The sequence below is a fragment of the Aulonocara sp. 'chitande type north' Nkhata Bay genome, linkage group LG19 (assembly GCF_057382095.1).
Source record: "Aulonocara sp. 'chitande type north' Nkhata Bay isolate Kocher_YH1m ecotype deep benthic linkage group LG19, A_spYH_male_GT1.1, whole genome shotgun sequence".
NCBI classification, from domain to species: domain Eukaryota; kingdom Metazoa; phylum Chordata; class Actinopteri; order Cichliformes; family Cichlidae; genus Aulonocara; species Aulonocara sp. 'chitande type north' Nkhata Bay.
In genome coordinates, this window is record NC_141362.1 from 8654903 (window position 1) to 8681605 (window position 26703).

Consider the following 26703-nt stretch of genomic DNA (forward strand, 5'->3'; position numbering starts at 1 on the left):
TCAGTGGCACGCAGACACCCCAACGCTATCAAAAACATGGTGGAGATAAAGCTGAGTGAAGGGGTAAATTGAACTAAAGAAAAGGATGCAGCAGCAAGAGTCAGACTGCCATGCGTTTTAATAAAAGCGCAGTCCGCGTATCATCTGGTATATACATCATGGACGCTTTGAACTTTTAAGCTAAACCAATTTTGTGCTTTTCAAGTATAGGCTTCAGGCTGTTTTCATGCCAAGGGAGCTGAGAGCATCGAGGTTTTCTCACCTTTTACTTTCAACACAACACTCTGTCATCTTCTGTGCGTTTCGTCTGTGTACATAAACACTGCAGAAAAGGGAAGTGGTCCTTGAACGACGATTGAACCCGCCACAGAAATAAAAAGAAAGAAAGAAAGAGAACTTGTTGGATTATCACAGAAACATATCACCCAGCAGATACAGTGTTATATAACACTGCCATATGTTGGTGTTGATATTGATGCGCAGGCAGAGCAAAGGGACCGCCACCTCTGCCAGTGCTGGATCCCGGACCAGATGACTGGGAAAGTGCAGAGTAATAATGCCATCTGGAACAGCTGTCTGCCAAGGAATCTCTTCCTGGCTTATTAGGGAGAGTGGAGGAGCGGGATTGGGTGCTGTGGGGGTTTCTCTCCACCTCACAGAGAGGTGAGACGCACTGGTGGGAGAGATGTTTGATGCAGCAGAGAAATGAAGGAAATAACCACAGGCTGAAAAAGAAGAGATGTATCCCACTCGCTTTTGGGTGCAGGAGGTTTGTGTGTGATTCTTCTGCAGTGTAATAAACTGTGTGCTTTCAGTCCAAATGGGCATTAATTAACATCTAAAACTTTATTCCGGCTGATACAGCCCTCCCCATAGGTACTGTCTCAAGATCAATGATAGTTTCCACTACACAGAACTTTGAAAGCCCCAAATGGTCTCTGTGATAATACTGAAATTTGAAATTATAACCAAAAAAAACCCCACACACATACATGGAGAAATAAACGCCATAAGAAATGTAGTGGATCAAATAACACAAAAGCAGGGGAATTAAAAAGAACACAAATTTGACTTGAAAGTTGTGGTACCGCACTGGGGGGTCGTGGGTGTGTGTGCAGCTCGGTTATGACCGCAGGCAAAAAAAAGCTGTTACGATGAGATCTAAGGGACTGACTGGGTTTGTATTCTTCAAACATATCAAACAAATGTTAGCCTTTGCTGTTACGTGATCTAAGAAACTGCGGAAGCCCTCAATAATCAATTCTATAACTAACTCGGTGCTCAGTTGTCTTTCTAGTTATTCCACATGTAGCTTTCGACACGTGTTCTGTTTCAGAAGATCAAGAATGAGTGAGAGTGTTGCACCCCGCAGGAGGTGAAGACAAAAATCAGTTGCTTTAAATCCCACGTGGACAAGAGACCTCTCTTTTATGCTATTTTTAGACTCTAAAAGACAGATTTAGTCATATTTGTGGCAAGGCTGTGGTGATGCGACAGCCAGAGTGACAACCTAAGTCCAATATGACAAAAACTATTTCTAACTTAGGGCTTTAGTTTCTATTGCAAACCCAAGAAATGGTTTATTATGATGTTCAAACAAACGCTTGATCACAAAAGGTCTCTGTTATGTTCACCTTTGTGAATGTGTTCTAATAACTGCTTTATATAGCACATCTACCTGAGGGGTATTGACAGGAAATAATTAAAAAACTTTGCAGAGCAATATAACTTACCAGCTGCAGCTAAGAACTCAGAGTACTCAGCTGATAGCAATTCTGCATTTTAACAGCTGGTAAATGTGGTGTAAAAACCACATAATCTGGACAGCTGGCTTCTAAAAAATAATATTAATAATGAGTCAGTTATGTATTCCAATTTTGTTGTAACAATGTCTAGTTTGAAAAAAATCCAAAAAACATCAATGGGCAATAAGCCCTTCTGTGATAATACCATAGAAGCTATGGTAAACTGCTGATACAAATACTGGGGGCAAATCAGTTCTGTGGGTTATACAATTAACCAAAGTCCAGCGTATAACAGCACCGAACAAGAAGCACTCACAGAGCATAAACCTCTGCCAAGGCAGCTCACTCTCTGGGCGTTATTTACTTTCAAGGGAATAATACTGTATTTTCTATATAACCATTTTGTTTCTTTGTTCTTTTTAAGCCTACTTTAATAATTTTCTAGGGCAGTAAAAATCCGATTAGGGCAGCGTGGCAGATGTTTACTTTGATTACACAAACATTATGTTGAAGCAGATAATGGATCAGAGGTACTGATTTGTAAATACCTGGACATGGATTATTTGACCTTCAAGTAGAGGTCAGATTACCAAGGTCACGTAAGGAACTCTATATAACCTTAATATTACTTTGACCTTGAAATCAACATTACTTTGATTACTTTGAAAGTCATAGGTCAAATGTGACATATTTTAAACGTAGTTTCTATATGTTAATAACACAGACCACACAGACAGAAACCCATGCATGCAAATGCTACCAGAAGCATGACCTAGATCAGGGCTGCCCAATCCCAGTCCTCGAGAGCTACTATCCTGCAGCTTTTAGATGCATCCCTACTCCAACACAGCTGAATCAAATGAATGGCTTGTTATCAGGCCTTTGCCAAACACAATGGCATGCTGAAGAGGTAATCAAACCATTTGATTCAGCTGTGTTGGAGTAGGGATGCATCTAAAAGCTGCAGGACGGTAGCTCTCGAGGACCGGGATTGGGCACCCCTGACCTAGATGGTATGTGGATTGTTGTTTTTTGGGGGCTTTCTCTCTGTAAGGTCTCTACTTTACAGTATAAACCACCAGGGGGAGACTGTTGTTGTGCTTTGGTGCTATATAAATAAAATTTAACTATTTAGTAAGAGTAATAAGAGTCAGTAAGTAAGTAATCATTACCTACTCTTTTACAAGGTAGATGATTTTCGAGGAAGTTTTCTGTATTTCTGCTCTCTGGCTTGCTATTTTTAAATATAAAATAATACATAATTAGACTGTGATACAAAAATGCTAATAATATTCAGTAAGCCCCCCTCCCGCTCCTTATTTTCTATTTATAATTTAGTAAAAAAAACCAAAAAACTGTCAATCAGTAAAAATGATAAGAGGTTTTACATTATGCAGTTGTCATTTTTCTGCTGTGTAATCGAAACACAGTATAAAATCTAAAATCCGCGCTGTATCAGGGGGCAGCAGGTGTCGCATTCAATGACTGGTTTCAGTAAATTGGAACACTGTAGCCAGTCAGCTTTTTCCCGCTCTGGATACTGTTATGTGACAGTCCGCAGCGCAGCGCGAGCGGTGGGCGGGGCTGGTGTTCAGGCACTCGGCGGGCGCGCGCGGTCATCAGCACCTGACGACCACCGTTAATTAATTGATGACACTTTCTCTAGTTCTTTAAATGTAGCGACCGGAGAAAACAAAGTCAAACCTTTCGTTATTGCTCGGTTTCTTTATTTTAAAAAGAGGAGGAAGAAGAAAAGAATATATTCTCGACATTTTCTGGAGACCGGGAACATTATGAAAACTGTTAAGGACGATGGAAAGGTGAGGGCGGCGTCAGTGAATCGTTTTACTAAAGGTAAGATGTGGAAATATAAAACTTTTTTGCTAATGTTTTCCCTCACAGGTGACAGTTCACCTTATATAAGGACTGTATTTCTTATTTTAGTCACTTGTTATGCACCGGAGTTAAAAACAAGGCACGCGGATGGCGAACTTAAAGAGTGTGGTACAAGTCTTCATCTTAAACACACTCAGTAATATGTTTTGGCTTCAGTCCTGACAGGTGTGTATGATTAACAATAATAATTGTTTTAATTAAATGAGTCATAACAACTACCTGTACTGTCATTGTAAGACATGGTTTAGGCTGGGAGGGAATTATTATATGTGTAAATACAATTGGCTTCCTCAGTTCTCAGCAGAACTCATTATAAATGGATGGAGTACATGCTGAACACACAAGCAAGGCAAGTACTGTCATTGGCGCCAAAACACATGCAAAGAAGCAGCTTTAAGTCTAACAAAAGCGAAATATGGCGTCTAATATCTGCAACCATAAACACTGATATTTATTTCATTCAGTCTTCAAGAATATAGAACAGCAGAATCGGCCTTACCTTCTACATCATTAAGATTTTAAGCAAGTTCAATGGTGAGGCACACTGATAAGATGATTTAAGTACATTTTAGAGTCATTCACTGATTTTGTGACCTTTTTAAAATTATAACACCATGTGAGAGGTATTATGTTTTTTCTCAAGCTCTGATCCTCCAGCAGAGCATCTGATCTTAAGGGAGTTTGAGGATTTTACACACTTTAGATGTTCCTAAGGCTGTGTTTTTTTTTTCAGACAGGGTTCTCAGATGTAGTTGGAGTTGGCTAGCTTTTATAACAACTTTGATCTTAAATTGTGATGTGTCCACTGTTATTGCAACCTTGTCATGCTCCTCTGTGCATGACAAGAAGACTCTCCATCTAGTCTTCTGCTCTTTTCCAACCATCAGTATGTGTGGTTGGCCAGTGGCAGCTTGTCTGTTTGGAGCTCTTAACATCTTCCCTCTCTTTGCCACCATCCACTGGATATATCCAGTTTGAATGACATTCCAATCTTCTAGCCATTGATCCTGGTGAAATGGATCAATGAGTGGATGTCTTGTTCACTCCTGGCATACAGCCTGACATCATAATTGTACTAGGTGAGACATCATGAATTAAAAATCGACCTAACCTGCTTCAAATTTGGCTGATTTTCACATTTGTCATTTTCTCATGTACTTGTGCACCACTCCCAGCTGATATTGCTCTGTTGTAATACCTCTTAAACTTGTGCATGGGTAGCAGCTTTCAGTGGAAGAGTCTGCCCTGTTCAAGTCCACATGTGATGCTTCAGACTTGGATATAACCCAGAGCATCCTTGTTGTGGCTGAAGAGATCCACAGGGTTGTCTGCGTGAACCTCAGTCATACTGTCAGGGGAAACTGACAGTATGACTGTACCATGCTTCCTCTCTTTGTTGCTATGCTACTTTGTGACCTTGTCCTCTTTTTCACAATTAAATTTGAGTTAAATTGTTGCCATTTTGATATAGTGGAGAAACTTAAGCATTGCAGATAAACATGCATGTGATCAGAAAAGGGTTTCAAGGAAATTAGTTTAAATCAGTGTTGTTTTTCATTTTTATCAGTAGAGTTTCATAAATTATTCCATCTTGTATATGAGGTGGTTGATGGTCACTTACCTTTTGAGATTGAACAATGATGACTGTGAACCATGAACAGCTTTGTGGACAATGCACTCTGTTAGTACAGATAATGCCTCCCTTGATGTGGCTTCTGCAGTGGCCGTGGACTTTGCCTTCACAGCCGCATTGTGTTCCTGGTGATGGCTATCAGCGTCCTGTTACCCTTGAATAGTAGCAAGCACTCTATCTATGCAGTGTTAAGTTGTAGGTTTCTTGTACTCAGTCCAAGCATTACCTAGGTACATTGTGGTCTCTCGAGTAGTTCCTTTGTTATCTATGTAGGGATACATCTATCTGACTGGTTTGTATATCGGTTTGATCCTGACTCAGAAAGTTGGATTGGGTATCAGTGGAAATGGGCTAATCTATGGGACAGATTAATTTGGTAACTCAATGTTTCCCCAACCTAATGAACTATAGACTTACATAATGACTGAAACTAGCACCACTGATGAACAATATACTGTGAGGTCAGTTTCTTGATCACTAATATAGAAGTTTTCTTGACCATTGATCAACTACCACTGATGATGATCGAAAATACATAAACAGGGTGTACCTTTAAGACAAATCTGTATACCTAAATCTGCATGATCAACTTGGTCACCTATAACATCTCAAGGTTTCTGGCTACGATCCTCAACCCGTTGGTAGGCAGCTCTAAACACCACATCCAGAACACTTTGGATTTTGTTGAGAAGGTGAGAGATGTCATTATGGAGGCAGATGTAACATCGTACAAAACCATTGTTTCATCTCTCTTCACTTGTGTTCCAGCCACTGAATCAGTTGAGGTCGTTCGTAAGAGGTTGCAGGATGACCCCAAACTCAAAAAAAGGACCATTCTCAGCCCCGCTGGTTCGAGCGGGGAGTCAAAGAGGCCATCCCTAAATCGAGTAAGGGGCCTAAGGATACATCTTACAATGCTGTGATTGCAGCCGTTCCCCAACTCTGTGTAACTGGTACTCATAGTAATGATAATTTGCATATAAATAATCCAGAAACGGACCTCACAGCCCATTGTTTGTCAGTGTTGCTAGTTTCATTCATTATGCAAATATACTGTTTATAAAGTTGGGGAACCTGCAGTCAGCTGAGACTGGAGACATTTCTTCCACTGAAAACACTAGACCAGATAGACAGAATCAACCTTTTGGGCCGAGAAAAAGAAAGCAATTTATTTCTGCAACCGGAAAGATGCTGGTAGAAATAAGGGTTGTTTAAGTAGGAATCCTTTCTCAGACAGAGAAATAAATCCTATTAATTTAAAAGTGGTGTGAATCGGTCAGTCAGAGCTATAATAAAGTTTGATTGGTAGATCTCTGCATCCAGTGGCTTTGTCTTTGACCCTCTCATCATGGAGTATTAAAAAGATTTCTGGTTGTAGACCTGACACTGGAGAAATTACAGTATACAATTCATATTTATTACTGTCATGAATGTAATCTTGCACATCTTTGCACATTTTTTGTTTCTGATTTGCAAATTTGTCAGTGATGCATAATCTGTTTCCTGTTTGCTAGAGAGATCTCTCTCTTTGAGAGTTTGCATGAGGGCTGTTTAAGAGTGATTACGCTTAACTGCAGCAAATGCTGAGTGTGCTCATTTCAAGTGTACCAAGCCTTTTACATGTAAAGGAGGAAACGCATGCAATCTGTCAAAACAGTTAGCCAAAGTGCATCACATACTGACAGAGAATACAGTTTTGATCGCCTAGCTTGAGTTCATGACATTTTGCTCCAGGTTTGTTATGCTGGGTTTCCTCTGCAAGCCAGTCACCCTGCTTTTTTTTTTATTTATTTATTTATTTATTTTTTATTTTTATTAATACATTTTTTAGATTAAAAACTACAACAATTAGGCCAGCTAATGACAGCACAAAAATAACAGCTAAAGGCAACTTTTAATGAGTAATCATGTTAAATAATCACCATGTGAAAATTAACCATGATGATGATGATAATGATAATAATAATAATAGTAACATAAATGGGGAAAGATAAAACTGTTTTTCTATGTGTAGGCTTGCAGAATGTTGAATTTTAGGTCTTCTCTTAGTACAGCAGTTCTTACATCATAAAATCAAGGTGCTTGTAAATGGAACAATTCACAGAAAGACACACAATTAGCCTTTTGAACCCTCCTTTGCCTTATCTTGTAATATTAATTGGCTATTGAAAAACAGAAGCTTTATAGTTGAGAAACCTCTAAGTTCAAAGCCTTATTTAAAAAAAAAAAAAGACATTGGTTTGACCTTGAATTTTCCCAAACAATCATTTTTTCCCCCCACATCATCCTGTCTGTATTGTGTAACGGTCTGTTTTTATCAGGATTACCACTTTTTTTTATATATATATATATATATATATATATATATATATATATATATACTATCCAGCTGGCACTTTCACTCTGAGCTCCTCCCAGACTTGAGTGTGCATACATGCTGTTTTGTTTCCAGTGGGATCTGAGCCTCTCTCTCTGATGCTGTTAACACCATGCTCTACATGTTGACCTGCTCCCGAGAATACACCCATAACCCTGTTAGTACAGTACAGGTCACATTAAGAGGAAAAAAAGTGTAGTGTTCACTGAATATTGGTGTTTTGTGGTTGAATATACTACCTATACCCCTTGCCTAATATTTGTTGTGCTGCTAAAAGAATTTTAATCGTTGGGGGCTTGTATGAAGGTGTCTGGTTTTACTGGGCCTTGATGGGGGTTCTTTGGGCTGTGAGGTGGGTCCCCTGTTCATCAGGCTTGTTGCATTGCATTTGGTGGTTGCTTGATTAGACTGCGATGTGGAGAGTTTGGAGCAGGAATCTTTGTCCTGCAGGGAAGAGGCGTTGTATTTTCATGGGGCTGCTGGAGTGTGCTTGTTTTGCCACAATGTTTGCGTGGGTGGTACGTGTCAAAGTAACATCGATATTCATCCCAGCACTCAAGGTTTTCCAGCGCAATATTGTATTGAAACAAGATTATCAGCTTTATACATGCCCCCTTGTCAGTTCTTTTACTTTCATGGCTGCTTGTCTCTTCTGATAATCTTAAACAGCTGTGGTTATTCTAGGCTTCTAGGAGCAGGACAGCTTTATGGCAGTTTTTATCTATGTAATAAATTTTCTTTATTTTTGTATTTAATTCATTGAATTAGCCAAGAGGAAGCCTTTATCCTTTTTCTTAACAAAATTCTTTAAAGACTGTGCATACCATGACAAAATTTTATTAGTCTTACATTTTAGTTCCCTTCACTGTCACATAGATGTCTGATTTAGGGAAGATGTAAAATACTGTTTGCTTTTTGTAAATATTCTGGACTACATTAAAAACATATTTTCAAAATTAACAACTGAATATTGGTCAGTAACTATTAATGCCCTTGGATGGATGCAAAATTTAATAATTTCTCTCTAAAAATATAAAGTAACAAACATTATTTGAACTATTATCTGAGGGCCTAAAACTCTTTCTCAATCTTCATTCTGACTTCAAATTAGGTCAGTGGTGTATTCATGGACGCACGGGAATTTGGTCAACAGTGTTAATTGTTTGTTAAGTGATATTCATTAGCTGCTGTCTGGCAGAACTGCACTGGAATCAAGTAGCTCCTGGTGAAGCTATTAATCAATCACCTCAGCAAGTGTGGACAGTCGGTTAACTTCCAGCTCCCTCAGCTGCCTTTGGAAGCCCTTTATTTGTCAGGTTAATTAGGCACATTATTGTGTGGGGGTTAAATTGATATAGACTTGTTTAAAATGTTTAGGCTACAAATACGTAACTGCATGAAGGACATCAGGAGGCTATGAAACCTGTAACTGAGAAATTATAGTGATCAGCAACTAGCAGTTCATCTTTGTTGTTTTCATTAGTTTTTTTTTTTTTTTTTTTTTTTTAAATGGTTTATACTACATACATGTAATGTCAAAGGAATAGCCATAATTGTTTAGCTTTAGCAGGTAACCGCGTTTGTTCAGTGGGTTGCATTCACTGTAGGTTTGTTAATACATGCATGATTAGAGCCACACTCTCTGTGGGACCTTCTGATGGCATTGCATGGGCCAGCTGTGCCAGCTGAAACCTCCTTATACAGCCTTAAATATCATGTGATAAGGACACATTGTAGTATAACCTGACAGTCACTATTCTACCAAACTTGTCTGTAAAAGAAAAATTTCTGTCTTTTGTATCTCTGTATTAGGGCTGTTCGATATAACGATATATATGTGATTTATATCGTTATCGGGACAATAGATGTCTTATATCGGGATATGAGATTTTGGTCATATCGCACAGCCCTACTCTGTATGTTAAGAGGTTGAAACTTTAGCAATGCTTCTGAATAACCACTTTATTACATGACCAATGTATTTCAGGCTGTAGCCTTCATTAGGCTCATCGAAAAACATATTGCAGTGTAGACGTTTGTGTGGAAAAAATGTTTCTAGTAGAGAAAAACATAGAAACCAATCATATACATCCAGTATACATATCCACCAATAGATTACCAACAAGGAATTGGCTGAGCATATGTTGAACAAGGTAATATATTTACTTTATATATTAGACAATTATGTAATAAGTGAAATGTCTGGAAATGGACTGCTGATTGACAGTCCATTTAAAAAAAAAAAAAAAAAAAAAGTATGATTGTAAATATACTGTAGTTATCTATTTTTCTAAAATGTAAGCAAACATACAACAGGACATGGATGAAACTGCTTTCCACAGGATTTCAACAGTCTGGACCACTTAAACACTCAACTACAGCTGCTACTTAATGATTTTGGAAATATAATTCGGTCATCACATGTATAGTGATGAACATGAGTATAATTGCAGAAAATATCAGTAATTTTGATAATTAATCATTTGTTTGAATTCCGGCGAAACAGTATAGATATTATTTACTATTTTTTTTGGACATTTCATACATTTTAAAAGTAAAAGAAATCTGTTGACAGATCGGTTAATAAAAAATTAAAAATTTGGTACCAAATGACTTACAGTTATACCGCTGAAATTTTTAGCTCTTCTGCCAAATTCAGCACAGTCTTACCAGACATATTGGTATAACAAACTTTGTGGCTATTGCAGAAACAGTTCTTGTATAAGCTCACAAAAAATAATTATATTCTAATTATATTATCACTGAAAACTATACAGATTTTAAATATACAATTGTGAGTATTAATAAACAGTCGTAAAACTATGATTATTGTATTGTACAGTATGATTGTTTAAGTTTGGAGCAGGGTTGTCACCATGTTAGAATTTCATGCTCAATATTGATACCTATAAAAATGCTTGATACCCAATGCCATTTTCAATACTACATGTCTCTTGACAAAATTAAGAGGCGTGTCTTTTTTTTTTTTCTTTTTTTTTTTTTCATAATGGTAATTTCAATATACAACTCGCGTGGCTACAGGGTAATTGCTAATAGTTAAAGAGTTAACATTAAGGTGCGCACCAGCCCGGTTAACATTTGAACCGTCGATGTTGAAGATAAGTGTTAGAAATTGATTTACCTTGGCTGCAATCCTAGTCAGAATGCACGCACATGATGGAGAGCATTTATTTTGTTTGAATATCTTTGTGTGTCTGTCTGTAGTTTCAAAACAGACACAATTTGTTATTGTCCATGTCTGCGGCCCTTGGCCAGCATATGGAAACAGACAATGTAAGGCAGCAGCCAAGAGGAAAGGAAATCCCACCCAGTGTTTGTCCACTAACTGCGTCTTTGCTGTCTTCCTGCTTGGAGCACAATGCAACAAGGTGCCCTTTGCGGTTTATTGTAGCGTTTTAATGTGCTCTGTAGGTGCACAGAATTTTAAAGCTTGCTGCAGAGTGACTTTTTTCTCTCTCGCTGAAGTCTTTCAGGACAAGCAAAGGGAAGGGCTTCATTTCAAAATGAGACGGTTTAATCTATTTTGATATTGTGACATGCAGTCTTGCAAAATATTAATAGCACAAAGTAGGAGACTGTAGTTCAGCTGATAAAATGAAGCAATTTTGCAAACTGGATCTTGAATCATGAGTATGATGCCATTATATATTCCTACCCCCCCAAAATAGCTTTGACACATTCTTTAAGCACATATCACATTCAGCACATATACTCTTTTGTCATTTTGGCTTTAGGATAGGGCGAAATATGACTCACCCAACCACTAGTAATGTTCAGGGAATATTATGACTCACATGACTGCATTAGTATTTTATTCCCTTTTATAATTTGCAAATAAATTTGTTGGATTTTCTTTTAAAGAGAGCGGTTTAAAGTGAGGCAGGACAATCCATGCTGCTGATTTGACCATTTACCTCACTTACTTCAAAGTTAAAAAGTGTGTGTGTCAGCATTGCTTCCCCATAAGGGCTTTTGGAAATATAAAGACAAAAACATTTCCTGTGTGTGTGCGTGCGTGGGTACAGAGTATCACAGTGAAGAGGGAAATATGTAGGGGAAATTTGGAGTTAAAGGGCACCTCTACAATCTTCTGTTCAGTGTTGCTTCTCCTCTCTGCACATTTGTGCATCTGGATCAGACAATACTTCATTTGTTACAGACAAATACTGCACATAAATACATGTATGCCTTCTAATTGATTTTAAAATACAAACAGCGTCTGAGAAAACACTGCAGAATAGAAATATATTTAGAAAACTGACAATAGTAGATGTTTTTTCCATTATTATCCATTATCATTATTGTTTTTTCAGCCTCTACAGTTTCCAGCAGAGGGCAGTGTGTATGTGCTCCTGTATCACTAGGAAATCGTTTTTAATATAAAAATAAGAAAATAATAGTCATATAATTGTCACTGTGCATTTATTCACACATGAAAAAGACTCTGTATGCTGCCTGCAATATCCAAATCATACTCAAGCATTTAAGGAAAAATGTATCTTGTACCTTCTTTTTTTTTTTTTTTTTTTTTTTTATAAGGTTGTGATGTATCAGCTTTCTTTTCTTTCTTTGTTGATGATATTTTCTTTTGGTCAGTGGTATGAATATTAATATAAATATTATGAGTGAAGGGGTTACAGGCTTGCTGGTTTAATCACTTCAGCCACTGCGAAGGTCTATGTAGTGAAAATCAATAGGAAACGCTTACCTTTGAGCAGAAGAGACCATTGCATAGAGGAGACTGTGGCTGCAAGCAAAAAGGTGCTAGTAAGTGTGTGTGTGTGTGTGTGCTTAGGCAGCCTTCTTCAATTCAATGAGTCGAAACATTCCCTCTGTGCTTGTTGCACTACACTTGTTATTTTACAATTTTGTCAGTTATGTCATTCAGGTTTCCAGGACAGCTTACATTAATGGTGGAGGGGAGGGATTTGTTGCTGCTCAAAGTGCCTGGGTGAAGGCTATTATTGGGCTGATTCCGTCTCGCTGATGGCTACCCAGCATTCATTAGTTAATTACTTTTGTGCTGATCATTTTGACAATATGAGTAATCAAGAGGTATAATGGAGTCAGATAATAATGTCAGTATTGTCTCATGTACTGTGATTATGTCTAGATTTATTATGTATTAGGTTAAGGTATTATAAAGTTATATACTGACTTGATACACTCAGAATACCTCATCTAGTACCTCTTTAAAATTGAGTGAGTTTTAAAAATACCTCTTCTCCTTCACCACATTCTTAAAAAGAGTACACTGTTCATTAGAATGTGACTTGACAGCCAACTATTTTCTCCGGTGTGCATTGCTAGTAATGGCTAATGTAGCCTTGGCCCGCTATCTTACATGAAGGTCCACAGCCCCAGATACTGAAGTATCCTTGCATTTAGCAGTTTGCATAATCTTGCACCACTTAATGTCTGATCATCAAAACAATTTGTTGAAGATGTCATGCTGGCAACCTGCCAACCGCACCAAGAATACCTTTTGGTAATTCAAAAATATTTTTCCTTTGAAATAGTAAATGGTCTCCAACTCTATTGTAGAGTGTAAGAGTTGTATGAGGCCAGAGAAAGTACTGTAGTTATCTAAAAAATTTGAACATAACAAGACATACAGAGACACAGGAAATGTAACTTACTTGCAGTAGGGCTCTGCACCATGTTATTTATTTAGTTATTTATGTAAAGGTGTAATTTGCAGTGGGATTGTCAGTCCCGATCAAAAGTTTAAGACCACTTGGAAAAATGGCAAAAAATCATATTTTGCATGGTTGGATGTTAACAAGGTTCCAAGTAGAGCTTCAACATGCAACGAGAAGAAATGGGAGTGAGACAAAACATATTTTGAACATGGAATTTATTGAAAAGACCGCTTGAACTGAAACAGGCTGTTTGACAGCTGATCAAAAGTTTAGGTCCCCGTGCCTTTAAAAGGCCAAATCTGTGCAAAAATGTGGATTCAAGGTTTTTTTTTTTTCAGTCAGGTAGTCACGCTGTCATGAAGTTCTGATGGCAAAAAAAGGTTCCCTTTTTGAACGTGGTCACGTTGTTGAATTGCATAATCAGTCTCTCGCAGCACGCCATCACTGCTGAGGTAGGACAGTGATAAGACAGTGATTTGGAATTTCTTAAATGATCCTGAGGGTTATGGAACAGAAAAGTCAAGAGAGACTCAAAAATATTTCACCAGCACTGAACCAGAGGATCCAATTGGTTATCCATCAAACTGGTCGATCCTCGACCCAAATTAAGGCCATTACTGGTGCCGACTTTAGCCCCATAACCATCGGGCAGCATCTGAGACTAACAACAAAAAACGTCTTCAAAGGCCTCGTCTCCTTGAACAGCACAGAACTGACCGTTTGGACAAGAGAGCACCAAACACGGGACATTGAAAGGTGGAAGAAAGTTTTATTCTCTGATGAGAAAGTTTTTAACCTTGATGGTCCTGATGGTTTCCAACATTACTGACAAGCAGGGCCCACCTGAGATGTTTTCTACGTGCCACAGTGGAGGGGGCACCATAATGGTCTGGGGTGCTTTTTCCTTCAGTGGAACAATGGAGCTTCAGGAGGTGCAGGGGCGTCAAACGTCCGCTGGCTATGTCCAGATGTTGCAGAGAGCATCCCTCATGACTGAGGGCCCTCGTCAGTGTGGTAATGACTGGGCTTTTCAACAGGACAACGCTACAGTACACAAAGCTCGCAGGACAATGGACTTCTTCCAGAAGAATAACATAGAAACACTCGTTTGGACCCCCCTGTGTGTTCCCCTGATCTAAATCCAATTGAGTACCTTTGGGGATAGATGGCAAGGGAAGTTTACAAAAATAGACAACGGTTTCAGACAGTAGATGGCCTTCATGTGACCGTCTTCACCACTTGGAGAAATGTTGCCACTTGGAGAAATGTTGCCACTTGGAGAAATGTTGCCACTTGGAGAAATGTTGCCACTTGCATCAAACATGCCTCAATGAATTTTTGAACAGATCAACAATAACGGTGGAGCTACTCATTACTGAGTTCATGTTTGGATTTTTGATTTATGTTTTGGGGGTTACAGTTTTTTGGGGGGTGTTTTGTTTTGTTTTGGGGTTTTTTTTTTGCATTTGCCTGTTAAATTTTTATGTAACTTTAATGCACATAAAAAAAAAAAAAACTAAAAAAAAAAACAGCTGCTTGTTTAAGTGAAAATACAGTGATGTTCTGTTTTGGGGTTTTTTTTTTTTTTTGGTTTTTTTTTTTTTTTTTTGCACTAATAAAGTTGTGGAGTTGTAAAGTGTTTTGTCTGGTGTCAGTTATATCGTCAGTTATATTGTTATCGCAAATTTTCAAATGTATATCGTGATAAATATTTTTGGTCATATCGCCCTGCTCTATAGAAGACTACTGTGGCTATAGAGTGATTAGGAACAGTTAAACAGCTAACACTAATGTTTGCACCAGGCAGTTTAGCCTTTATGATAATTGTTTACTGTGTTAATTTTGCTGAAATTGGAGCTTTACTGACGCATTAGTAATTTTTAGTGTCTGAGTGTTTTGTTGTTTGCAGAAAGGCAAAAATCTTACTATACAGACCCTGTAAAGGTCTTTGAATGTTGAAGTGACAAAGCATGTGACACATAAATATTTTTGTCATTACCAAAACTTTTATCTTTTGTGTGATTCAATAAGTAGGCAGTATATTTATTTTCACTTGAGGACAAATTGGTAGTGCTTGCATTTACAGTGCTTACAATGTTTGGTTTTGATGTGTTTTTAAGAGTTCAGCTTTATTAGCCAGTATAAAACATTTTCTAGAGATTTAATCAAAAACAAATCATATAGATGAAGTTGGAACACATTTGGAAAAAATTGACATTACAATAATTGTGTTTTCTCCTATCTATAGACTGACAGACAGATGGATAGTGTTGTTAAAAGAATACAGAAATGTTAACCAGATGAAATAAATGGTTCTGTTTGGAAAGCATTAGTCAGTGGAGGTCTTAATACTTTGTAATTTTTTTGAGAGACCTTTCTTGAATAATGTTCTTCTGAATTGAACATATTCAAAACTGTGTACTATTCATTCAGAATGACTTTGTTCTTCAAAGCAACTTATAATTCAACCAATTTCAGCTCCACCACATAGTTCTACTGTGTAGTGGTGGGGTCTCTAGGTCCCTGGCTGTCCAGGGCTGAGTATAAATCTTTTTGTAGAACACTTAGTTGGCTTTTTGCATGTTCAATTCTTCTTTGGCAGCCTCACGCTCAGTGCTTTCTCCTCGAGTGCACAATGTGTGTACTCACAGAGGTTGCAGTGAAAAACTATGTCCTCTCTCCTTTTCACCTACCCATGATTGAAAATCTGCTCTGCTCTCCTCACATATGATACCCAGCTCCTGATGTCACTCTAAAAGCTCCTTCAGATATGCTGTCTCCCTCTCTTTTGCGTCTTCCTAGCCTCTACTTTTCTGGGTTTTGGATTTTGTTTTTCACTCCTTCCTGTTGATCTTGGAACATGATTTTCTTAAAGTTATTTCCCCGAACTGCTCTCTCCCGTCCTCATAGATGATATTATCAAACTATATACTGCCTGTCTCTGATCATATCAGCCTTTGCAGTGCAAGGTTGCAAGTCAGCTTCTAAGCTGCATCTTACCCTCACTTGATGTATTACTGGACCCATTTGTGTTAGTTCACTTTTATTTATGTAGAACAACATCAGCTGTCTCAAGGTGCTTTATTTTATAAGGTAAAGACTGCAGAATTAGAGACAGAACCTCCATCTGCAGACAACGGCATTAAAGAAGAATCTCGGTTAAACAAGAGACTCCCAGCTGCATCGTTGTATGGGAGTGGCAGCCATCTAGTGCAACAGTCAGTGTCCATCTAGTCTGGAGCAGGTGGAAGCACAGGAATGAAATTCAGAACACAGAATAGATGTGTGCAAATTGGGGGGGGGGTGAAGATGGAAGGAGCAGCTGTAATGAATAGAGGATACGTTTAAATACCTGCAGTCAACCATCCAAAGCAACTGACAGTGTACAAGAGAGGTGAAGAGGAGAGTTCAGGCGGGATGGAGTCAGTGGGTGGAGAAAAGTGTCAGGGGTATTTTGTGACCACAGCAAGATTGAAAGGACATGTGTATAGTTTGGCGACTGTGGTGGTGACAGAAAGACTGGATAGGAGGTGTTGGGAGTGACCAGGAGGGCAGAATTATAAATGGATACACCAGGGAGGGAGTTTTTCCTTCGCACTGTCGCCAAGTGCTTGCCTTATAGTGGTTTTCTGATAGCTGGTGTTTTCTCTCAGTATAAAGTGGCTTGAAGTGACTAATGTTGTGATTTGGTCCTATATATATAAAAAACAGCTCAGGTTGAGCAGTTTGCAGTCAAAGTTAGTTAAGCAAGGTTATTGGAGGAAGGAGCGGATAGTGGACGAAGGATGTTGAAGATGGAACTGCAAGGCAGGAGGAAAAGAGGAAGGCCTCAAAGGTTCATAGATGTAGTTAACGAGGATATGCAGAGGATTGGTCTGATAAAAGAGGATGCTAGGTATAGGGCAGGGGTCGGCAAGCTGCGGCTCCGGAGCTGCATGCGGCTCTTTAGTCCGTATAGTGCGGCTCCGCGTGGTTTGGGAAAATAAATTAGAAGTATTTAGCTGAAGTATATTTTATTTATGTTAGTTCTTTTTTTTAACTTGTAGTTCTAAATTGGAAGATTATTGTGATATTGAGATATAAAAATATAATTATATATATATTTTTTTCATCGCTCAAAATAAGCGTCACACTCGCGGAAGCTGGTGTACGAAACGCCGTGCATTTATCGAGACTTTCAACCCCAGGTAGGCCAATTATGGAGCTTCGGATCCACATTATGTCGGCAGCTGTTCTCCACCGTGATCTATGTTAAAAACAAACACCGCTCACGCCTCACATGCGACAGCTTACAGTCCTGCGTAAAGATTAAAGCCCCGATTTGCAGACGCTGTGCACAGAAGTCCCATTGTAAACATACGACGGCAGACCTGACGATGTTTGCATGAACATGCTTTTCAGCAGGTCTTTATTGACCACTTTTCACACGCGGTTGCTGTACGCACACAGCCGGCTGTAGCTTTTCAGCTCACAGCCCGACACATACCAACAACAGCATAGATAGCACAGACGTTAAGGCGGCGAGGCGTGATTGCGGGTGCCGCTCAGGTGCGTCCGCCTCCCCTGCAGCAGTGCTGCAGACGACGCCCCGCCAAACACATTAACCAGGTAAAATACATATTTAGGCAGAATTTTGCAAATATATATTTTTCATTTTTTAAAAGCATAGTGCTTTTTTTCAAATAATTTTTTAAAAGTCAGGTCAAGGCTCCAAAAACCCAAAGGCGATATGAGGGTGGCGGCTCACAACAGTTTTTCTTTGCTACATGGATCATTTTAGTTCATGTTGGTGTCTTTCCTTTTGTTATATTTCTTTAAGAGTTCAAAATGTGTTAACTACATAAATAAAATGTAATTTTCTCTGTAGCACTTCATGGATTTCATAAGCAACACACCTTAGTTGTTCACACAAAGCATAAAGGTAACAAACAATATATACAGTGTTATCTTCATTTTAGATGTCAAAAAGTATTTGCGGCTCCCAGTGTTTTTGTTTTGCGTGGAAACCGGGTCCAAATGGCTCTTTGGGTGTTAAAGGTTGCAGACCCCTGGTATAGGGTGATATGATGCAGATGATCTGCTGTGGTGAACTCTAAAGAGAGGAGCTGAATGAAGAAGGCAGGGATTAATTCGGGCATGCAGATAACACTGTAGTGTTACCTGCAGATTTGAATTTTATTTGTTGCAATATTGGGGTATGTCTCTGCATGGACTCATGCACAGTTAACGGTACCCTTTATTAAGTGCTCCTTAGTAAATATTTTCATTGCCAGATACATGATGCCAAATAAATAATATTCAACTGCCTTTCCAGTGAGTCTCTTGTTGCATGGTAGGGCTATGATTAGTGCTTGTTCTGCAACCTTGGTGAGGCTGGTGTTCAGCCATATGAAACAATTCTCCACCTGCTGCAGGTTCTAGTTAGACTGACATGGACAACTGGAGACCTGGCATTATACTTTACTGAAGTCCGCCACGTGGGATGTGTCTATAATTGGTGCACTGTAATGTGAATTCTCAACGGATCAGTGGAAAAACAAACCCATTCACATTCTGATGACAAAATATGCGTCACTTGAACCATAATGGACTCGCAGATGTGGAAAGTTTAGTCGAGGTTTAAGAAGAACCATTGCCTCCTGCAGTCCAAGATGGTGATGCTAGAGTCTGTCGGGCTGCAGGGTGATAGACTCAAGACGATATCAAAGACTGCCACAACAGCATCCTGGCTTTTTTGTAGGTCTGGCTGATTATTAGTGATTGAACTTCAAAAAAAAAGTGGAAGACAAAGTTCTTTTGGATAAACGTATGTTTTAAAAAAGCTCAAATGAGTTGCCAAATCTGTGTGTGTGTGTGTGTTCACCTGTGTCATCTTAGTTATATTTCCTTAAGCTGTTTTTGCCTGAGAGAACATAATCAAGTTGTTCTTCTTCAAATTAAATCTCTAGCTAGTTTGTGACCTGAAATATAACCTCATCCCCTTGGCAATGCTTTCAGCTACTGAAAGTACACACACACACACACACACACACACACACACACACACACACACACACACACACACACACACACTTGTATCCATAGAGAGGGGATTGCTGGAGCCTACTGTATATACTGATAGCTCCTGCAGTGAAGTGTATGGGCAGCAGAGTAACGACAACCAGCTGCTACCCTCATCTTCTTTGTCTTCCTCGCCTTCTTTCTCTCTCCATTTCCTTCAGCAATGTTCTTTATTCCCGAGTGTTATTATGAATATTACTGTCTGTCTCTCTTCCTGTGCCAGCCAGCATAAAAAACAACAACAAAGAAAGGGACCTCCCCTAATAAACACACATGGAAAAGCTGACAACCACACTAGATAATAGACGCATACAAACAGGAAGGCAAAATAGACTCCTACACATAGACAGACAAGATCAGCGCCTACACATGCAGACACTGAGGTGTGGTTAATGCACAAGCACACACATACTTACAGTAGACACACACACACACACACACACACACACACACACACACACACACACACACACACAGCTGCTAATGATGGTTGTTCCCAGTCAAAAGGAGGGAGCAGGATTCCCTCACTGATGACTCATTGAGGCAATAGCTGTTGCTGTTTGCGATTCATTACTTGCTATGCAGTATTACCATTATTTCTACACTATTGCAGATCCAGCTATCTTACCCTGTAACTTCTATAAAGCAGGATCTTCCATCAGGCTTTAAAAAGCCAAGTGAAAAACGTTAACCCCCATGCAGAGGCAAGTTGGCATCCTAATGAGTCGTACACCACATCCTGACATCTGGCACAAGGACAAAAGGACACAGCATAAAATGCAGCAGCATGTGCAATACTAGACTACAAATCAGTTGTCACAGGATTTCAGCCTGGCTTTCTATGTGTGCATATTCCAGTATCTAGCAAAATGGTCATACTTGACAAAGAAAACTAAAATTTATGTGCACAAATTAACAGATTTTTGAGATTCAAACAAAAGTGTGCACATCCAAAAGGTAACAAAGCCTTTAACCCTTAAAAAACAGACCATTTAAAGAACTTTTACACAAAAATATTTTCAGTTTTTCCACCATCACTCACTTAATTTGGCACCCAAATCTTCTGCTAACAATGTAGCAGCCGAAACGTTCCTGTAGATTCACCTAGTGAAAATGGCTGCCTGGTGACAGGACCGAGAGAGATCGCTGACCGATCCTTGGCTCTCTTCTACTGGTCTATGATCTCCCTCCACCCACCAATGATGTAGTCAAAGCCGCATCTAGGAAAAGCAGTCATAGTGTCTGGTTTTCACCATGGGGAGAGCAACTATGATGGAACCTCATGTATTCATGTATTTTAAATTTAAAGTGGTTCTACAGTTATCCTGGAATTATTTGAGTGAGTCTGACAAGGACCAAAATGTGATGGCCCGATGACTGGGAAGGAACAGTGGTAAACCAGCGACAGGGCCATGGGAATGTGAGTGAACTATTATCACACCCTGTTAGCAATTGAAGCATTTTAAATATGTTTCAAAAGTGCAGGCAAGGGTATGCTTTCATTGTGCAATGCTTGCATATTCTGCTTTGGGCTTGGTACAATTTAAAAAAAAAAAACAAAAAAAAAAAAAAAAAAAACATTGCAAACTCATCTGAGGGGAACTCTGTGAAATGGAAGGAATCAAATTCAGCTTAATAAGAGACCTCTATGATCTTCTTCCCTATAGATCTGCATAATTTATGCAGAAGTCATTTCTGCTTGATGGATTGATCTGAGGACTATGCCTGTGTAGTGTTTTTTTTTTTTTTTTTTTTTTTTTAGGTTAAGGCTTTCAGAGAAAACAGTTTCCAAGCTGACACTCTCCTGCAGTTGGGAGCATGAAAACACAGACACCAGAATGTCACTCTTGCTAATTTGGGACATTGTGACAGTGTGGAGTCTCCTCAGGAGAAATTGTCAGTTTCAAGAGCAAAAACAAATAAAAATCGAATTTCGTCCACTTGGGGCAACAAGAAGGAAAACCTTCAGTTTACTATAGCCTAGGATAGGATAGGACAGTAGTCTAGATGCCATTTTATTGGGGATATTCTCAGGGGTTAAAGGGGGATTTGGCTGGTGGTGGAACCCTTAGATTGGATATAGTGGTGCAGCATGGGTAAAATTACTTAGAAATAAGTCACATAATTTGTCCTGCTGTTTCTCATATTCATGGTTCTTTGTGGGTTTAGCCAGCTGAATTCAACAAGATACCAGCAGATTTTTCACAAGGTGTCTGGCTGAGATACTAAGATACTATAAAGCTTGTATACAAGGCAGAGGTCTGTTAGTGAATTTTGACAACATCACCAACACCATGTCTCCTCTGTAACCGACCGGTACCAGAGATGCTGAAGTACCATGATGCACCAAAGTGCAAGGCAGCCAAGAGGTAAAGCAGGTTATCAGCTAATCAGAAAGGTGGTGGTTGGATCCCCGGTCACTCCTATGTGCCAAAGTGTCCTTCATGAAGACACTGAACACCAAGTTTAATATCTTATCATTTATTTGAGCTTGAGTTTTTGTGGCTTTCTTTTTGATATAATGGATATACCAACAATAACATTATTCCCACTGTAATTCTTTGCTCTTCAGACTATTCAGCTCATGTTAAATATTTCTTTATGAAACAACCACTGTGTTGACATTCTGCTGTTTACACTGTGGGACTTGTTAAACCTTAAGTCAGCTCCGGCTCTGTTGTTTAGATAAGGTGTGTGCCACATGCTCTTAACTGTTTGTTTTTTGTCTGATGAAAGCATATTACAATATAGTTCAGGGTGGATACGTTTCATTGATTATCTCAATATTGTTAGAAACCCCACAACTGGGATCAAGAACAAACTGTCACATGTAACAACGGCTTTAACCTTTTTCTTACTTTCTAAATATTCTGCCATTTGGATTCGCTTTGTTGTTTGTTTGCAGTGCCAGTGTTTTGTAATTCACACTTGATTAGTAGGTATGGCTTTCTGGCAGAGGCCAGCTGAAAGGTACATGTGGTTACGAGCTGGTAGTCCTAACCACTAAACTCACTCTGTTCACCTTATTGCTTTTTAGTGGTTAAAGCGGTTCACACATGGTGATTCATCTCTCACTATTACACACACGCGCACGTGCACACACAGACACCAAGCTGTGAGCTTACTGAAGGCCATTCCCACCTTCATCGTCATAGCACCAGCTGATGACTACCCAGAGAGTAGCTGCAGGTCATTTCATATGCTTCTCTGTGTGAAAAAAATGAAACAAATTTGTAGTTTCAGATGATAGGGCTTGCACAGAGAGTTCCCATTCTAGGTGTGTGGTGGAACTACCTTTTCATGCCAATTAGCTGGTAAAGCGAGACAGCATTTTTGCTAGATGTGTGACTCTGAGCAGAAATGAGAACTGGACCTGACTTCAACCTCTCAGCTGGAAACTAGGGTATAACCTGAGAGAGTGAGAGGAAGAAGAGCTGACAACAGCTTCTTTTACACTATAACAATGCATATGCTATACTGTACTATATATAAGTATACTATAATTATAGTATTAAAGTATTATTGGTGTGAATTTTTGTCCCAAAATGTGAAAACACCTGGAAAAGAAATATAGAAACTGAAATGTAACACATTAAAAAAAAAAAACTGCAGAAATAAAATGAGTAAATGCAGTACAAACTGTGCACATTTGAACCACACAAATACGAAATGAAAGCATATGAATTTTTGAGAACCGGTTTTTCATAAATGCCTTTTAGGCAACCATGTTCACATTCGCAGGAGGAAGGCAGATACTTATACCAACTGTATATTAGTTTGACAGTTTACCAAAATCAATTGCCAACAATTGATACCCTTCAGATTATCACTACGGTAAATGCAAATGTTTTCTTTCACTCCCTTTACTGTGGACTCTTTCCTGCTCTGTGTGTCCCAGTATCTAAGACTGTTTTCTCCAGTCATTGGAGTTTGCATGTTCTCCACGTGTCTGTCTGGGTTCTCAAGCTTCCTCCCATTGTCCTAAGACATGCAGGTAGTGGGTTTAGGTTATCTGGTTAATCTAAAAACAGATGGTAGTGAATTTAGTAAAAAAGATGGAAATGGTGAGACATGCTGTGTAAGAGTGGAGGAAAGAAAAGTGGGCCAAATTCTTCCTCAGTGACACGAAAGACTCCCCACCTTTGCAAGTTACTGCAAATACTTGCTTGCCCTTCTTGATGGCAAGGGTGGCACAACCAGTGATTAAGTTTAGGGGGCAATTATTTTTTCACATAGAACCAGTAAGGTTTGGAGGCCTGTTTTCCCTTTAAATTAAATCATCATTTAAAAACAGCCCAATTAAATACAGAATACAATCTCTGTTTAGTATTTCCATTAGTTTGATCTAAAACATATGACAAATAGACAAAAAATGAAGAAATTGGAAAGGGGAAAGACTTTTTCACAGCAAAGTAGGTAGGCACCATTTGATGCTTGTCTGTGGGATGACTTTGGAAGTCAAGAAAAGGAAGCACGTCCAGACAGAGACGATGATTAAATGTTAAAAGCTGAAGAAAGAGGACAACTGAGCAGAGTTCAGTGAGGAGTTGACACAGACTTGAGTGGTAGGGAAGGGTTACCAGATTTATAGAAAAGTACAGCTGCAGTGGTGAGAAGAAACTGCCAAGAAGGTGCTTGGTGTATCCTCTGGACAAATGAAAGAAGACGAGAAGACTTTGTGGTAGAATGAGGAAAGCATTCAAAGGAAGAGGTAAGCAAAGAGAAATGGGGATAGTCAGGAGATTTTAAAAAAGAAATAGACAGGAGGCAGCAAGGAGAGGGGTGGCAAAGTTGGGAGATGTGGTATGAAGATTTCAAGAGTGGTGGAGAAGTATGTGAGGCTGGTGACGGACATGTATGACTCAGTGTTGAGGTGTGCATTTGGAGTGAAAGACTGGTTCAAGATGGTGGTAGGGATTGGCTCGGAGCCCCCCTGGCGAGGTTGACATATGCGGTCAAGCAGGAGTCTTCATGGAGTATGATACTGCAGATGATGTAATCTGTAGTGAGAATAGGGAGCAGGTGGAAGAGAGCGTGGTCGGGTAGAGGTATGCCCTGGAGAGAAGAGGAACGAAAGTCATTAGAAGCAAGACAAAATATATATGTGTGTGAATTAGAGAGTAGCAGGTGGAAAGGTAAAGATGGAAGGAGCAGTGGTAGTGAAGGACGATGAGTTTAAATACCATGAGGTGAAAAGGAGATTGGAGGTCGGGTGGAGTGAGTGTCAAAATCAGTTTGCAACAGGAGGCTAGCACTGAGATTCCTGCCAGCCTGTTAAATTCTTTTTTTAAAAATTTGACTAGATTAGAGTCGATAATGGCCATTTTCCAGTCTATCAGTATCGCATAGCTTGTCCATCAGAGGAAGTGCAATTTATTCTGTTGGTAACACGTGTTTCGAAGGCCACAAACACAACCACCAGCTGATCTGAGCAGAATCAGGCAGAGCATAAATAAGTAATAACTCCACTTAAAAAAAATGGTTGGCAAGTCTGTTTGATTAATGTTTCTCGACAGAAGAAAATAAATATTGGCTGATATCAGGTTTTTAAATCGTCAAATTTTAAAATCAGTATTAGTATCTGTATTATCAATCCAATATCAGCTGGGCTTCAAAATTGGATTTAAAAATCCTGCAAACCTCTCTTAAAATGGGAGTTTTCCCAGATGTAATAAAATAAGACGGAGATCGATCATTTCAGAAGTCTCATAAAATAATTAGTTTGAAAGTTTCTTTTGACTTTGATGCTGTATTTAGTCTTTTTGGGTTATGCAAATCTTAACTTAGCCACAGTTTCCCACTCTCCCTTGCACAAGCATGCCAAATCTCAGATTGCAAGGACTTCTCTGATGATAGGCCTCTTTTGGGCACCCCCCCACATTTTCATTTGCCTTGGGGCTAGCCATTCTGAAACTTTAAGATTCTTCTGGTGAAGCCATTCCTTTGTTAATTACGATATATGTTTTAGGTTGTTGTTGTGCGCAAAGGGGAAATTCATCATTGTCGTCAGCTTTCTAGTAGAGGGGTTAATGTTTTGTGCCAGATGTGACGGTTTGGAATTGTTCATAAAGGCCACCACTTAAAACTCCATGATGCTGCCACCACAGAGTTTTACAGTTGGTATTTGAGTCTTTTCAGTTCTATTCTATTGTGTTCTATTCTTTCTGTCGTGCCATCCCACCCCATAGTCTGACATATGAAGAATGTCGCATGTAGTACATAACGAGGTCTTGCAAAAAAATTTCTGCAACTTCTGGGATCCAGTTCTTGGTAATATCACTGTTGTGCCATATTTTCTCCACGTGACTGTCTTCACTGTGTTCCACCTTATCTCCAATGCCTGAAAAATTCTTTTGTTATCATTTTCCTAACATAACTTTCCCTTTGATCTTGGGGACCGTAGCGTTTCGTCTAGGTCAGCGGTCGCCAACCCCCGGGCCACGAACCGGTAAGTTGTTTGGTAGCGGGGCGCAAGAGTTAAGGCTTGGGTGTGAAATGTATGCTTTTCAGGGTTTTTATCAGTTTTTAGCATTATGTTTTTTATCAGTAACTCAGTTTCCCTGGGTCTTTTCCTGTGTGTTATGCAGTGTTGGGACTAACGCGTTATTAAGTAACGGGTTACAGTAACTACGTTATTATTGTGGTAACGAGCACGGTAACTAGTTATTATGCCAAAATCAGGAACGCGTTACTCGTTACTGGGATTTAGATAGGGTCGTTACTCGTTACTTCGTGTGGTGGCTATCGCGGAGCTTCCACAGATTCAGTAACATTAGCAAGTGGTGGAGGCCAGCAGGTGGATGAGAGAAAGGGGACGCAGGAGGATGAGAGACCCGAAGCGGCCGCCGGTCCGAGTGTCAGGTGAACTGAACTTCAGGTAAGAAGTTATGACCTGCAGTCTGAGTCAGATATAAACCAAGTTTAGGTGGAGTTTATTTTCGTTGGGCTGACTTTTTCGTACTGCGTGCTAGCTAGCATGACGGGGTTTCTATACAGCTGGGTGGGTGCTACGATGTTAATGCTGTTGAACTTTATTTTGTTCATAAGGTTAATTATTAGAGTTGCCAACCGTTTCCCTAAAAAACAGAATCGTCTCGTATTCAGAGAAAATATTACGCGTTTCGTATTGAGGTGAAAAGGAACAGTTTGTCCCGGACTTCAGCTACAATGAAAAAGACACAAAGCTGGAGTTATTCTGTGTTTACGCTGCACAGCTGCCTCTTCTTCTCTCATTCTCTCCCCTCCCTCTCCTGCTGCTACTTCAATCATGAAACTGATCAATGATCAGCTGATCGGCTCTCTTGTTTATTTATCGTCCACTTTGCGCCA

The 26703-nt window shown here is 39.3% G+C and overlaps 1 protein-coding gene across 3 annotated transcripts in view; it reads left to right on the forward strand.

Moving 5' to 3' along the window:
- Window positions 1-3351: 3351 nt before the first annotated feature.
- Window positions 3352-26703, forward strand: part of slc4a11 (solute carrier family 4 member 11) — a 102736-nt gene continuing 79384 nt past the window's right edge. For all 3 annotated transcript variants that reach the window (XM_086274400.1, XM_086274402.1, XM_086274403.1), the window contains exon 1: window positions 3352-3599. In XM_086274400.1, the coding sequence (XP_086130526.1) occupies window positions 3539-3599 (61 nt within the window). In that variant the 5' untranslated portion in view covers window positions 3352-3538. The remainder of the gene's footprint in view (window positions 3600-26703) is intronic.